The sequence below is a fragment of the Topomyia yanbarensis genome, chromosome 3 (assembly GCF_030247195.1).
Source record: "Topomyia yanbarensis strain Yona2022 chromosome 3, ASM3024719v1, whole genome shotgun sequence".
In the NCBI taxonomy this organism is placed as follows: domain Eukaryota; kingdom Metazoa; phylum Arthropoda; class Insecta; order Diptera; family Culicidae; genus Topomyia; species Topomyia yanbarensis.
In genome coordinates, this window is record NC_080672.1 from 209963270 (window position 1) to 209980054 (window position 16785).

Below are 16785 nucleotides of genomic sequence, written 5' to 3' on the forward strand. Positions count from 1 at the left end.
CAGTGCGGCCAAACCAAAACATGAACTTGTAAATATAATGTAATGCATTTTCAGGTATAAGTAATCAATTACTTAAAGTTATTCAACTAATTGTTGATTGCAGATATTTTATTTTCATCTGCACATACAATTCGGATCGGGAGAAAGCAATGTGATGTGAAACTTGTCATTCCAGTTGCTAACCTTCGAAGGGTTTTTTTTCTGCGTGCGCAATTCTGGGCGCTCTTCTACTAACAGCTGATGAGTTTCATTGATGTGCGTGATGTTTACGTTTGTTTTGATCGGCTGAAGAAAGCAGAATGATTCGTTTTACAAATCACACGTTGGCGTCCATGATCTGGATACCTAGTTAGAATCGACGCAAATGGAATATGAGGCATTGCGTTTCAACTAGATTGTTTTTCGATGAGGTGGAAATTGGCACACCCATGAGGCGATAATTGGATCGTTGAGGTGGGAATAGATGCACAGAATGGAACATTTATTTTCATTTATGCTGAAAATTGAGGCAATTCTGCTAAATAAGCATTATATAGATGTTTAAGAAACAGTACACTGATACTTTATGCTGAGAAAGGTTATAGATAATATGGCTTCTTTTAAAATTGTTCAAAAAATAGTGCGACCCTCTCCCTAATGGTGCCAAAATAGGCTCATCACCCTATATATTAAAACATGTGCAACATTACTTGGCTTTGCATGTCTAGATCATTAGTGACCCACCGAAGGCACTTCGACCACATTGGCCAGCTATGGCGGTTCTTGATGCCCCGGGGGTACTTACCAAGTTCCTAAGATAATGTCATACCTATTTCTCAGCGAATTCTTTACCGATGTTTACAAACTTGGTATGAAAGGTACAGCATTCCCGTTGGCTGCTTTTGAATTTCTAATTGATTCGACTTCCGATTCCGGAATTACAGGATGATGAGTACGAACACGCTGCAAATCCCGATTTCAGCGTATAAGGCGATGGATGTAAAAAGGTCAAATTTTTTTTCCAAAAGGTGAGTACTCAGAAGATCACGTCGACTGTCGATTGTTTCTGAGCTCCATTTCGTTTGAACACGACCAATAAATGTTTCTGGATTGCTATTAATTTCTTCTGATGCATAACCGGAGTACATATTCAGATTTTTCTTCCGAGTCTGCATCATCGTCGGAAGCAATATCATTCACATATTCTTCCTCGCTTTGCAAATCAGTTTCGGTATCGTCTGCTGTTGAATTTGCTCGAATTTCTTCCATTATTTCAGATTCTTTGAGACGATTGAAAGCATTGGCATATCGTCTTATAGCCATTTCATTTTTTTGTTGATTTTAGATCCTACAATTTGAATAATTACGACAACTATAACACAAAGAATAGACAACAAAAATAGACAATAACAACAGAATTAGGTTATGTTGTATCCAAATAATTGTCAAGTAGACCACAGTGGGTGAAATAAAAGTATTATTTATGACACACGTCATTATCGTATGCTATTTTTACATTTCCTATAAAAGAAATGTATAGAATTCGCTCAAACTTGCAAGATTTTTTCTTATAAGAAAAACATGAAAAAAACCTGCTTATATGAAGCTGAACTGATAAAAAAAATTTCCAAGTAAATATTAATGTATAAAACCCGTGGTATTTCTAGTAAATATTGCATGCACACCGGGCCTGCCAGGCCCGGCTTGCCTTTTTGTCCATGTAAAAAATTCAAACATAGCTGCGCATCACTCCATAGATGAAAATTTCACAATTCTTTATTTTTGTTATAGATTTCAAGGCTACTTATCAAAATTTCCATGCCCAAGCTTATACTGCATACACATTTTTTGTAACTAAAAAATTGTAACGTGCCGGGCCTCTGAGACCCACTTGCCTTTTTGAGGGTTAATAAATTACTCACAAATACCAAACGCATAAAACATAACACGTTTAAAACTTAAATGCAAATAAAAGTTTAAAATATCATTTTATAGTGGAGAAAATAAAAATAAAAGGTCCCAAAAAGGTTTATCCAAAAATGTTTTTTGTTTTGTTAAAGAATTCAGTTATAGAATGTATTTCAATATGGTTTTTCAATTCAAAATGCTCATGAAAAATTATCCTTCAAAATGCAGATGTTTTTAAGATATTTAAGATTTTCTTTCGACATAATATGTTACTTCGTGAAATCACGACCTTTTCATAAGTTATTCACGTTTGTTCATCAAAACCAATATGTTTTTCAAAATAAACAATATTTCAATCCCGTTAATACTCAGTAACCAGATCAAGTATGATTTGTGCACGACTGTCTCGATATCCTTGCTTCAATAAACATACAGAGCTGTAACGTGACAGATTCTGGTTGTAACGTGACAGATCATTGAGAATTCTCCATAAAATCGAAAACAAAGTTTTTCTTAAGGAAAACTATATTTCAAACTCTTCATTCTTTTCCAAGCTTCAACTTAAAAATGTGTTTTCGCAAATTTGGGGGCCAACGGAACAGACTTTTTCAATTTAGTCGGGCAACCATTAAACTCACTGCGAAAATTGTGTAACGTGACAGACGTATCAATGACAATAAAGTCAAAACGGTTCATGATAGAAAATAACTTTCTGTAGAAAAAATGTGTGGATTAGTTACCTTAATAATGTGCAGTTGTGGTAGAGTCTGGTTTTATCGTTTTTGCTGACTTATCTTATGAAATATACGTAAAAATGTAACGTGACAGACAGAAGCCTTGACCATATATTTGACACTGTCAATAGAGTGGTTACGAGTATACTCTTCGAGCTGCAGAGGAAGTGGCGAAGGGACTAACAAAATAGCACCATTGGTTAGATCGCCGCCGGGAAACCACAAATCGGGCTTCGGGAGAAATTCCGCCGCCGGAGAACTCCCCGACGGTAAAGACTAGGTCCATCGCCGGGGACCAGTTAAGTAGTACGCAATATAGCACCGCGTTTGGGTCGTCAGGGCGCCAGTGAACCGGACGTCAGCCTTCACCGGAATCGTCGGACCGACATAGACACCCTACCGGGCAGCACGTGAGTAGTCTAGAGCCACCGCCGGGGATTATACCTAGTAGACCGTATCGACTAGCTAGCAGTGGGTCGTTGGGGCACCAGTGAATCGGAAGCTACGCTCCACCCGGAATCGCTGGATGGACCTCAACACCTATTCGCTGGCCCGTTTAGTAGGCTAGGTCCACCGCCGGGGACTAGACCGAGTAGACGAAGCGAGGAGCTAAATGTCTCACAGAAAGGTACATCGGTGTCGGGAGCAACCGCCGGGGAATTCTTGGTAGGATAGATTCACCGCCGTGGACTACCCAACTGAATCGATAATATCCGAGTTCATCTCGATAAAGCTATCGGTGTCGGGGTAAATTCCTCCGTCGGGAAACTATCAGTCGGAGGAGGGTGAGTTCACCATTAGATCGTGATAACGCCGGGCGCTGAATGACTCACGGAAACATGAGCTAATTCACTCAATGAATCAGCACCTAAACGGCTAACGAGGACGAGAGCTAAACGGCGACGTGATAGATGGAGACGAGAAGCAAGAGAAGAATCGAGAGTTAAATTAAAGCTCCTAAGTCGAGCCACTCCATGAACCAAGTGAGGCTCCGAGATAGAGCAGAAGAAAGAGGTGCGACGAAAGCACAACGATCCCCTCCACGACGAAATACGATAACGTAGTTCCGTTGAGAAGAAGGGAGTAAAAAGTAAGGATTGGTTCAAGTGGTTAGGCACGAACGTGAGTCGTGAGTCCCACACAGTGTTAATACACCACAGGCCAGGATTTGGAAGCTTTTTAAACCTTATAAAAAAAATACAGACAATCTCAATTTGTCGAGCTGCACAATCAGACCGCCCCTCTCAAATAATACTTTGATGTATTTCCGTACAGACCAGCTTTTTAAAGACTATTACACCTCACTATAGAAAAAAACATAAATGTTCGTATATCAAAAATCATACCTTTACTTTCTGTATAACAACTAAATGTTCCGAGTCCCGTTTGACCTCATTAGAATACTGCGCTACATCTACCATAGCTTCTTTTGCACGCTCAAGCCCGCGGAAATCATCGTGAGACTGAAAAATATAAAAAGGGATATGTATTTGTATTTGTTTAACAAATTGCCACAAATTAATGATGCTTTCGAGGTTGTCAATAACTAGAAGAGAGCGGTTTGCAGTAGAAGTGGAAGTTTCTCCAAGCTATACGTTTCATTTCGACAATTCGGTACCATTAAACACTGCTATAATGAAATTGTAATATGCAGAAGGGTGAGCATATGAAAGATATCTACGGGATGTTTAGGCTCAAGCGTCTGGTGTAAAGTGTTCAAAACGAAAGTTGGTTTGTGTTACGATTTTGAAGGCAAGGCGACAATGAATCTTTTGTGTAATGTTAGGATCGCTTTATACATTCATTGTGCACGAAAAAAATATTTTCAGTCACACAGAGCCACACATACGAGCGTTCCAAAAGTGGACATCCAACCATTTTCAAATCGCGGAGCGCCGCGGCAAACACGATAACTCTCGATAAAATTATCTGATACCGGAAATTTAATAAGTTTTGTAAAGCTTAGTCGATGAATCACATAAAATAGAAAAGATTTCGAGTTTCGGAAAATGGCTTCATTTCATGTATTACTGTAAAATTCCTTAATTTTTTAATAGAGAGAACTTTTTCATTCAGTTTTCTGCGGTTCATCGACAGGCTACACATATTGGGCATCCCCATAAAAACAATCAAGCCAATCCGTTGATTAGTTTTTGAGTTATCGTGTTCGCCAATTTGAAAAACGCAATTTCGAGAAAAACGCTATTAAAGGGTGTTCCACATCAAATTGCATCACGGAAAAAACGTTGTAGAAACCCCTCAGTCAGTTGTGTGTGTGTATACAATCCATCTCTTACTGACCGGCAGTGTTTTTATGGACAAAACTTGCTTGCACCTATTTACTAATACTTTGTTTTAAGTTATTGATGCAAACATGTTTAGCCCTGGTTATGGAAGGTGATAGCTCTATTGTATATCCAACGACGCATTTCAAGAATGCCTGTTCCTACACGTACATTCTGAGGTCGCCTTCATGTACAATAAGCCCAGCGTATTTAGTAAAATCAAGATATATGGTTTATGTATATAAAGGAACACAATTATAAGAAAATATAATCTTATTTGATTATTAAAGAAAATAAAATAAAATAAAATGATCTCACAATAAGGATTTTCCCCCATCGATCTTGAACTGATTGTTGATCCAACAATTTTCCACTTTTCGCGTATCTTTAATAAAAATATGTTAAATATGGTTTCTTTATTATATAATTTGACCTGGCTTATTCCTTGGAGTAAGATACATCTCTATGCTAAACAGGATATAAACCCTTCGCTCATACTCCCTCTCTCTCACACGCGCCGACGCTCGTTCAACCCTCTCACGCACCCTGCAACCAAGAATTTATTTTTATGAATGGAAAAAACGCTTTTGAGTTAACTTGTTCTAATCTTTTTCACAAGTAGGTAAAATGTTTTCTTTTTTCGTGTTTTTTCCTTTATTTTTCTTAGCTCACCAATTCCTCTAATCCTGTTTTTTGTGACATTGTGTTATTTGAACCAGTCTTATAATGCATGCACAATTTTACATTCTTGAACATTTTACCTTCATACCTTAAATGTCTCTGCCTCCCATAGTCATATTTGTAATTAACCAACTCTTCTTTATTCCCTTTCCAACTACTGTTTCCCACGCAAAGCTATTCCAGTTTCATTGTATTTTTATAGCCGTCAGTTTGTCGAAAATTGTTACCGATAGATTGAAATCTGCGTGTGTTATATCGAATACGCGCGTGGAATGCATGGCTGTTTAAAAAAAAGGTTCAGCGTGGCCACCGAGATTGCGGGAGACCTTTCTATAAGTTCACTACTAACAATTAAGCGGATAAAGAAGAAGTCGATTATTTTTGCCCTCTACACCAGACGTCCCCCTTAAGTTGTCATCCTTTTCATGGACGACAGAGACTATTAAGGTTTGAGGACAGTGAGTCGCATATCGTTTTCAAATTGACCGCGTGGCTCTCTCAATTTCTGACGCGTAGCTTATTCTTCTCGCACGTGGTCTGGTTCTCACTTACGCACTATTTTTGACACTCGCTGACGCCGTGTTACCAGAATTTCTGTCATGTCGTGGTAAATGTTTTTATGGTGGTTGTTGGTCATATAATAAAATACTGTTTTAACGTTTATGTGCATGTTCGTGTGTGGTAGTGTATGTGTGTTTGCTTATGCACTAGTGATGGGTGGGTGAGTAGCTTAGGATGATGTTGTGTTTCTCTATGAACCGATTTCACGTTCCTTGCACCGAACAATTTCACGAATAAAAGACTGGTTTATAGTAGTTCTAGATTGATTCAAACTCTAACAAGATGATTCCGACAGCCTTCGGAGGAGTTTTTAAATGTCGATATTTATGAAAATTAAACAATAAACCTAACCTTGAAACTAAACGTGAATGATTTATGACAATATGAGACACAGAAATTGGTAATAGGCATGTTATAACCTTATGCCGTTTTTCGTTTTAGACTGAGTTGAGACATTTCTAAAACCTGTTTAGTATAAAGGACCATTTAGGAGTCATTATTACGGTCTAACTATCTTCGAAAGAATGGCTACAGAATCTTATATTAGGCTATAGAAGATTTTAGGAGTGTTTTAAATAGAATAGATAATAGTATACGTATATCTATTCGTTTCAAACATAACATTGGCACAGTCCAATCGTTGGAATTTGACATTATAATTTTCCTGTCCACATTTTCTTTGAGGAATTCCACGAAGATCCGTCCGAAAATAATTAAAATTCTGATTGGATTCCTATGAAACTTTACACATTTCATCGGCATGGAAGACTAAACATTTTCCATAATCAGTAAGATTATTTTGACTCAAGAGCAATTTTTTAAAAGAGCGTAAACATTTCTACGTACATTAATTTCAATTTTTTTTGTTCGATTACTGTATTTTATACAGCAAAGCTTTCTGAGGACGAGTTTGCGACAATGAATATTTATGTGCGAAAAAACATATACACTGAAAAAAAAATGGTGTCATTTTTCACAAAAGTTGTGTTAAAAATTTAAATTGTTAAAAAACCCATTTGTCTAATTTTTATATTTTGTCGATAAAAACCTCAAGAGAAAAGAAACATTTTGAATGTGATTGTATGATGGAGAACTTACCGGCAAAAGAGTTTTTCTAACAATAACTTTATACATGTTTTTAAATTTTATGCTAAGAAAACTGGAATTTTATTACAGAATATATAAATAATTCTCTCATTTTAAATCAAAATGTGTTTAATCTTCCAAAATGCGATAGTTTTTGAGACATTTGGAATTTTGTTCCAACAAAAACAGTAATTCGTGTGATTATGTCCTTTTTAAAAGTTATTCGCGTTACCCCATCATAAAATGTCAAAAATCTAATGTTTATCGTTTTAAAAACTTAAAAGAATCTTTTCAGTGCATTTGGATCATGGAGAAGCCTGCAATAAAAAAACATCTTTTGATATATTTATATAATTCTTACTATTTGAAGTCAAAAATACATTTTTTTTAATATGATTCTAAACGCTATTTAAAATCAAAATGCTAATAACAAAAATTTTCTGAAATGTGGTAGTTCTCGAGATATTTGAAATTTTGTTTTAACAACGCAATTATTTTGTTTTATTACGACCTTTTTAGAAGTTATTCGCCTTTCTCCATCAACAATGATAACATTTTCAAAAGGCCCATAACATTTCCTGTAACTTTCTCTTTGACATCAAGGTGATATTGTAAACCATTTGAAAGCTATACGAAAACAATCAAAATACTATTCAACCATGGGGTCTTAAGATTAAACTAAATAGTTCGATCATATTTTGGATATTTTCGTATAGCTTTCAAATGATTTACAATATCACCTTGATGTAAAAGAGAAAGTTACAGGAAATGTTATGGGCCTTTTGAAAAACTTCTTTTTGTTGATGGAGAAACGCGAATGACTTCTGAAAAGGTCGTAAGAAAACAAAAGAATTGTGTCGTTAAAACGAAATTTGAAATATCTCGAGAACTACTACATTTCAGAAAATTGTTGTTATTAGCATTTTGATTTAAAATAGCGTTTAAAATCATATTCAAAAAGAAAATTGTATTTTTACTGCAAATAGTAAGAATTATAAAAATATGTCAAAAGTTGTTGTTAGAAAAACTTTTTTATTGAAAGCTTCTCCATGATCCAAATACACCGAAAAGGTTTCTTTTACGTATTTGAAACGATAAACATTGGTTTTTTGACATTTTATGATGGGGTAACGCGAATAACTTTTTAAAAGGGCATAATCACACGAATTAACTGTTCCAAATATCTCGAAAACTATCGCATTTTGGAAGATTTTTGTTAAATATATTTTGATTTAAAATAAGACTAAGAATTATATTCTGTAATAAAATTACAGTTTTGTATGTCAATTAGTATGAAATTTAAAAACATGTGTAAATTTATTGTTAGAAAACCTTTTTTACCGATAAGTTCTCCATTATACAATCACATTCAAAATGTTTCTTTTCTCTTTATGATTTACATTTCTTATAAAAGAAATGTATAGAATTCGCTCAAACTTTCAAGATTTTTTCGGAGGCCCGGAGGGTCGAGTCTTATATACCAATCGACTCAGCTCGACGATTTGGGACAATGTCTGTGTGTGTCTGTGTGTGTATGTAACGGACAAATTCTCATTCGTGTTTCTCAGCAATGGCTGAACCGATCTTATCCAAACCAATTTTAAATGAAAGAACTAAAAAGCAGTAAGAACGCTATTAATTTGTTTTTGATTCTAATATTTAGTTTCCAAGATATGAATGTTTGAATGTGTAAAAATGGCGTTTTTTGCAGTTTTTTTGAATTATCTGCCGAAATTGACAATATAGATTAACAATTTATATGTTTTAGATAGCTTTAACAAATACCTTTCGAACAAGCTATAGATTGTTAAAATCGGACTATTATCAAAAGAGACATTTAACATTAAATGTGGACGAAAGATTTTTATCATTTCCCATTGCCAGAAATATGACCAAAAACATGTAATCTATTATTAACGCCAAAACGGCTTATTTTAGGTCAATAGTATCTTCGGAGAATTTAATGAAGGTAATATGCTCTTTCTTTTGGTATTGTGCTTTTGCTGATTAATCCCCCTATGAGTGAGATATTTTCACAAATTTTCTTGGAAGTGATTATAACGAAATGATGCCTTCAGCAAATTTGTAGCTCTTACTTTTGCGAATAACTTTACTGAAGACTTCAAATATCTATTTTGAATACTTTAAAAGTTATGGCTTGTTGTTTGTGGATTACTCTTCGTCGCCTATGTATTGTTCAATATAGTAATAATCCATTGAAATAAGCCAAACATTATTTCGATAAATCGAATTTTGTATTTCATTTTTCTATCTACAACTGCTAGAAATAATCACCGAACACTTCCAAGTTGTCTGGAAGGAACTTGATAACTTATCAGTGCAAAAATGTTCATTTGTGCGAACCTTCTGTCTGCAATTTTTCTAACTTATGACCATCGCATCGATCTGAAACTTTTCAGAAAATGAAAAGCGAAATAAATAACTCCAAGAAACGGCGTAGCCAAGAGATGGTTTTAACACCATACAGCCCCCCCCCCCACCACACAAAAAAAAATTGGATTGGAGTTGAAAATTTATTGATGCAAACTGATTTAATTCAATATTACAATAACAATTATCTGATCCGTACATTGATAACCTGTTGTTGTAAACATCATGAGGACTTTTGATAAATTGTCGGAATAGGGTCCTGATATGTAACTGATCTGTTGGTCTTGATTTCACAGTTGTCTAATAGCATCAATATCAAATTCATGCCTGAAAACATTCCAATAGAAAATTCCAGAGCTCTGTAATCAATCATAATCCTCAGATTTCTTTTCAAATTTTCAGCTTTTTTCCTACACAATATTACGAAAGCTTATTACACAATTTTTCCTAATAGGTTTGTGAAAATTATAAACTATTTGAAATTTTTTAATAGTTTTATTTTTTATTTAGCCGTGATTTTTTAATAAATAGTGATCATCGCTTCACAACGTAGTCTATTTTTCATGGCTTGCGGTGAGCACGAACTCTCGAATTGCTGAAATGAAAATTATGGAATAGAAATTAATTTTTAGTATTCTTTACAGACCCGCTGGTGCCCTAAGACGATTTCGCTAGATTTTTAGAGCACTATGTGCACCCAGTGCATTAACGCAAGTGACGGAAGGTTATCGAAAAGATTCGTGAAAATGAAAGTTCCAGTAATGATGATGATTTTCCCAAACGGTTCGTTTTCGTGAGGTTTTTATTTGTTCTTTGGCATTAGGATTAGCGATAATAATTCAAATCAAGAATACTACTGGGAAGTCACCTTTAGAAAAAGTCGATGTCGAAGTAAAATTTGAAACTATGCACGCATGTACTTCAGAGATAGCGTGATATCAGGAGCTGCGATTTCATTTCAACGCTTTTTTGTGAAAAGGGCGATACTTACAAATGTAAACATAGGGCTTTTTTCTTACATGCGAATGAGGGCTTTGAAACGCAACAAATTAACCTAAAAATTTTGATTCTACGATATTGCTTTCTTAAACTACAGCAAAAAATACAACGGGCGAAACTGTATTTTTGTATGTTTATTTAAAGTTTCGCCCTCCACGCTCCATGCAAACAGGGCGATACTTTTTTCGCTAGCAGTTTAGAGGCGAAACTGTTATTTTCGTATTTTTTAGGATTATCAAACTGATACCAGCTGTAAATAGTAACAATGATCTCTATTGAAAAAACCCGGACGAAATCGGTGGTGTAAAACGGTAGTTATTGTAAAAAAACGTAAGGGCGATACTTCAATGCTGATAGATGGGACCGAAAAAGTAAACAATCGCCAAAGGGGCGATACTATCATTTTGTCAATTTCAATAGCAAACACAATTTTTTATTGAATAATTTCAAATACTTTATGATGTTTTGGGTTTTGATCACTGAATCATGCAAGCTAGGATATCAAAAAACACAATAGTTCTTAAATAGGAAATAAAACCAAGTCTGGAAATATTCACTGTTGATTTTCTTTGAATGGTATCACTGCTAGTATCGCCCTTTTCAAGAAAAAGCGTTGATTTCTTAGTTCTCAGTCGCGTTGGAAATTTGAGCAAAATATAAACTTCAAATCGATTAAAAAAATGGTTTTTTTTGTTTCAGTACAATATATAACCCCTTTAATAAAATTCAGTTTTCCCACCACAACATAGATATTTTATTAACAGAGCATTAACAATAATTCGTTGGTATGTCTATTTTATGGGCCATTTTTTCGCTTTCCCATTGATTTGGTTTGAGATTTCTAGCACTGATGTTGTCCTATGCTGATTTGAGCGATTCTCTGAGTCCTGCCACTATCCCATGTAGTATGTGTTATCAAAAACATCGCGAAGCATCAAATTCCAAATGCTCTCAAACGATATAATATCCGAGGAGAGTGATAAGTTATAAGAAATGTCTCATCACACTGTTAGGTGGATTAAACACGTTTTTTCTATCTACAACCGCTAGAAATAATCACCGAATACTTCCAAGTTGTCTGGAAGGAACTTGATAACTTATCAGTGCAAAAATATTCATTTGTACGAACTTTCTGACCGCCATTTTTTCTAACTTATAACCATCGGATCGATCTGAAACATATCGGAAAATGAAAGCGAAGTAAATAACTCCAAGCAACGGCGTAGCCAAGAGAAGGTTTTGGGGTTTAACACCATACAACTCCCCCACCCCACCATACAAAAAAATTGGATTGAAGTTGAAAATTTATTGATGCTGACTGATTTAATTCAATATTACAATAACAATTATCTGATCCGTACATTGATAACCTGTTGTTGTATACATCATGAGGACTTTTGATAAATTGTCGGAATGGGGTCCTGATATGTAACTGATCTATTGGTCTTGATTTCACAGTTGTCTAGTAACATCAATATCAAATTCCTGCCTGAAAACATTTCAATAGAAAATTCCAGAGTTCTGTAATCAATCATAATCCTCAGATTTGTTTTCAAATTGAGCTCGCTTTTGTAGAGATGTACTGTAATAAGGGTCTTTATTTAATAGAAAGCGAAGTTAAAATTGATTTAATGTCTATGAAACAGAGAACTGTTCACCAAAAAAATGCATAACTTTCAACATTTGCTAAAAATGTTTTTGCCTTTCTCATTCACTCTAAAATTCGTCAATCTAATCCTGACCCGGACGGCCGAGTGTCATATGCCAATCGACTCAATTCGTCGAGATCGGAAAATGTCTGTGTGTGTATGTGTGTATGTGGAAAAAATGTGACCTTAATCAGAGATGGCTGGATCGATTTGCACAAAGTTAGTCTCAAATGAAAGGTACAACCTTCCCATCGGCTGCAATTGAATTTTTTTTATTGATTGGACTTCCGGTTCCGGAGTTACGAGTTGAAGAGTGCAATCACACAGCAAATTCTCATATAAACTGAAATGAAAAATTGTATAGATTTGTATTTTTGATGCCAAATGACTTTATAATGCATGAAACATTGAGATTTGATGTAAGCTCGAAAAAAATAATGTTTGATTTTTTGGACTTTGGTACATTTTTGCCTTTTTCATATAGAAAGGTTATGCAATCACTCTAAAAATCGTCAATCATGCCGGCCCGGAGGTAGTATGCAGTGAGGGGTTGCTACTTTAAACTTAAAACTAGTTTAAAATTTCTTAACAAGTTGAAAATTTTCGGCAGGACCCGGACCTCCCGGATCTTACTATGTGATACTGAAACATCGCTTGAAACCAGCGGCGGTCAAGCGATGTTTCACATAGTATCTCAAGATCGTGGCTGTCGATCCGTTGTACGTATGTGCAACTCGTACTGAACATGTAATATTCATTTCCACCATTGTATTGAACATAACCAGCCATGGAATCGTAGTCTGGACAAATGAGAAAAGCACAATTGCACCACGAGGTGGATTAAAACAGGTTTTTATTTTGGTAATGCGTTGAGTTGAGACGAAAACGTAATACGATTAATAACGAGGATAACACTTTCCGAATGTAGAGAGAAATTTATGAAAAATGACGATTTCCATTCGACTCTGGCAGGTCCTGATCGATTCTGATGAGAATTTGATTTTTGTTGTATGGCCAATATAGTATAGGTCAAATGTTCAAAAACAGTAATTTAAGATCAAGATAACATCATTTTGAAACCGCCAATTTCGGAGGTTTAGTATCATCGATGAGTTTTACAAATGTTAAACAGGGCATCATTTGATAAAATAATTTTGACGGTATATCGTCCAAGAAGTATTTATGGTGAATTTTCTCAGGTTAATATTCATGACTACAATAAAGCATCAACAAATTCGCTAAAGACACGAACTCTGTTACTATTTTCTGAAAAAATAATTCTGCATAATTTTAAAACTTCAAAAATTACGGTTTCGGAATTGTGCCGTTTGGACAGTAGGATCGATTTTCACCAAACCCCCACCAACTGTAAAATTGGTATTGTAAAAAAACGTAAGGGCGATACTTCAATGCTGATAGGGGGGGGCTATTTACTATATATTCTATCATTTTGTCAATTTCAATAGCAAACACAAATTTTTATTTAATAATTTCAAATACTTCATGAAGTTTTGGGTTTCGATCACTGAATCATGCAATCTAGGATGTAAAAAACACAATAGTTCTTAAATAGGAAATAAAACCAAGTCTGGAAATAGTCACTGTTGATTTTCTTTGAATGGTGTCACTGCTAGTATCGCTTTTTTCAAGAAAAAGCGTTACTTTCTTAGTTCTCAGTCGCGTTGGAAATTTGAGTAAAGTATAAGCTTCAAATCGATTCAAAAAAAAAATTCGATTTTTTTGGCTCAGTACAATATACATAACCCCTTTAGGAAAATTCAGTTTTCCCACCACAATGCATTGATTGAGGAATTTAGATATTGTATTAACAGAGCATTAGCAATAATTCGTTTGTATGTCTATTTTATGGGCCATTTTTTCGCTTTCCCATTGATTTGGTTTGAGATTTCTAGCACTGATGTTGTCCTATGCTGATTTGAGCGATTCTCTGAGTCCTGCCACTATCCCATGTAGTATGTGTTATCAAAAACATCGCGAAGCAACAAGTTCTAAATGTTCTCAAACGATATAATATCCGAAGAGAGTGATAAAAGTTATAAGAAATGTCTCATCACATGTTTGTTTCTAAAATATAAAAAAAATAGAAAAAATGGATTCTTTTGCAATTTAAATTTTTAACACAAATTTTTGTTTTAGTGAAAACGACACAACATTTTTTTCAGCGTATATTTTTTTCGCGCATAAATATTCATTCCCTGAAACTCATTCTCAGAAATTTTTGCTGTATAAAATACAGTAATTGAACAAAAAAATAAAATTAATGCACGTACAAATGTTTACGCCCTTTTGAAAGAGTGCTCTTGTATCAAAATATTGCAATTGTCAGAGAAAATAATGGAGATTCATAAACCGAACACAATTTCAAAGGTGGCAGGGGTGAGAAAGTTATTAACTTTCAGTTTCAGGCGTCGGGAGATCAACGACATAGGTTACAGACTGGGGTGGCCTCAATATCCGTTTTGTTTCTGTTTAATGTAAAATATAATTTTTAAAATTATTTGCTTAGTTTGGTTCGATTATGAAATAAAGCTCTGTTTTGTTAACTACTGGGTCTGCAGTCAATGGAACTCGTATAAATTATTTGCAATCATTTCTGTAATTTTATCCAGATTCACTGCAGAAATCCACCTGATAATGTCTTTCAAATGATTCCTGTATAGGATCTTTTCCCCTCTTTTTAAATTCTTCTTGGGGATTTGATGCTTGTTTTAATTGATTTCCTACATCGTACACACTTTTCTTATTACGCGAAATATCAAAGGTTACTTTCTTAGGCATTTTAAATGATTAAATGAGCTGTTTGATTATTCTCATCAATTTTTAAATGAATCCTAGAGTTAACTTTAGTTAATGTTGTTCGCGGTCTGAAACGTAAAATGAATTACCACTAGGTGACTTAGATGTAATACTGGAAGGTGCATTGTTATTCCAAGACAGAATTTCAGTCAATTTCCGCGATAATTTTTCTGATTTAATTGTTGATTCAATAGCCTTTTCTTTAAGAAGATTTTTATTGTTAGAACTCCTCGCTTAGCTGCGAAATTGGATTGGATAAGCATGTCCATAAAGTTGGAAGAGCAAAATCAGCAGAATATGATTGTGAATATTCTTAGTTAGTATAATTTAGTTCTAATTTAATGCAAATTAAATGTATAATTGAAAAATTTAATGCTTTTTTGGATTTTGTTTTATTACATGTTCTGCTGGCTTAACATGAAGTTAGCAGAGCAACGATGTAAAAGTCATTGTAAAACCTACTAAAGCACATTGATCTATTTGAATAATTAAATGCTAATTAAATGTACTTGTAAAAAATTGTTTTTACAAGAAATTCTCTTGTTCTGCTAACTTAACATAAAGTTAGCAGAACAACGATGAAAAAGTCATCGTAAAACCTTGTAAACGCACATTGAGTTACTTGATAATTAAATGCTAATTAAATGCACTTTAAGAAATCACTTGTTCTGTTGACTTGACAAAAAGTTAGCAGAACAAAGATGTAAAAGTCATTGTAAAATCTACTAAACATAAAATCTACTAAAGTACATTTAATGGTTTAAATAGTTAAATGTTAATTAAATGCACTTGTAGAAAATTGTTCATAATTTTTTAAAGAAATAACTTGTTCTGATGGGTTAACAGCAAGCAGAAAAATAATGTAAGTCATTGTAAAATCTACTAAAGAATATTTAATAATTTGAGGAATTAAATGCTAATTAAATTCACTTGTAGAAAATTGTTTACCACTGTTTTTACGATATCACTTGTTCTGCTGGGTTAACATCCAGTAAACAATTATGTAAAAGTCATTGTTAAATCTGTTAAGTACATTTAATGATTTAAGTAATTAAATGCTAATTAATTGTTAATTAAAGGCACTCGTGAAAAATATTCGCGATTTTTTAAGAAATTATTTGTTCTGCTGGGTTAACATCAAGCAGAACAATGATGTAAAAGTGATCTTAAAATATGCTAAAGCACATTTAGTGATTTGAATAGTTTAATGCTAATTAAATGCAGTTGTAAAAAAATATTTACAATTTTATTAACACGCTCACCAACATTCCTCGAAAATAGTCGATACTATATTTTTAAATCGCTATATCTCAGTGTTCGCTTGACCAATTTGAACCAATTTTAGAATCTACAGCGTTTTTAAAGATTATTAAAGAATGATTAGAATTAAATTTATTTTAAAGATTATTAAAGAATGATTGGAATTGAACTTTCAACGATTTGGAGCAAGTACTACAAAAAACTAGAACTTGCAAATTTGTGCGAAGAACTTAAAATCTAGCGTGATGACCCATACATATTATTAGTTTCAGTTCTTTGTACAGTATGATTCCGTTTTTGGCATGCTTCCATTTTGGCACACTCCGATTTTAGCAACAAATGGGTTCCGTTTTTGGCAACATTCTTGTTGTACATAATAAGTCTTTTAAAAATGCGCAATATTTTTTTTTTGTATCAATTGACATCACATTGGAC

The 16785-nt window shown here is 34.1% G+C and overlaps 1 protein-coding gene across 6 annotated transcripts in view; it reads right to left on the minus strand.

The window, feature by feature from the left end:
• The window catches only part of LOC131690670 (protein vav), a 1592017-nt gene that overhangs the window by 590892 nt on the left and 984340 nt on the right, over nucleotides 1-16785 (minus strand). For all 6 annotated transcript variants that reach the window (XR_009305611.1, XM_058976597.1, XM_058976596.1 and 3 more), the window contains one exon: nucleotides 3968-4084. Coding sequence is in view for 5 of the 6 variants with exons in the window: in XM_058976597.1 (XP_058832580.1) it covers nucleotides 3968-4084 (117 nt within the window). In the remaining variant the exon portion in view is untranslated. The remainder of the gene's footprint in view (nucleotides 1-3967; nucleotides 4085-16785) is intronic.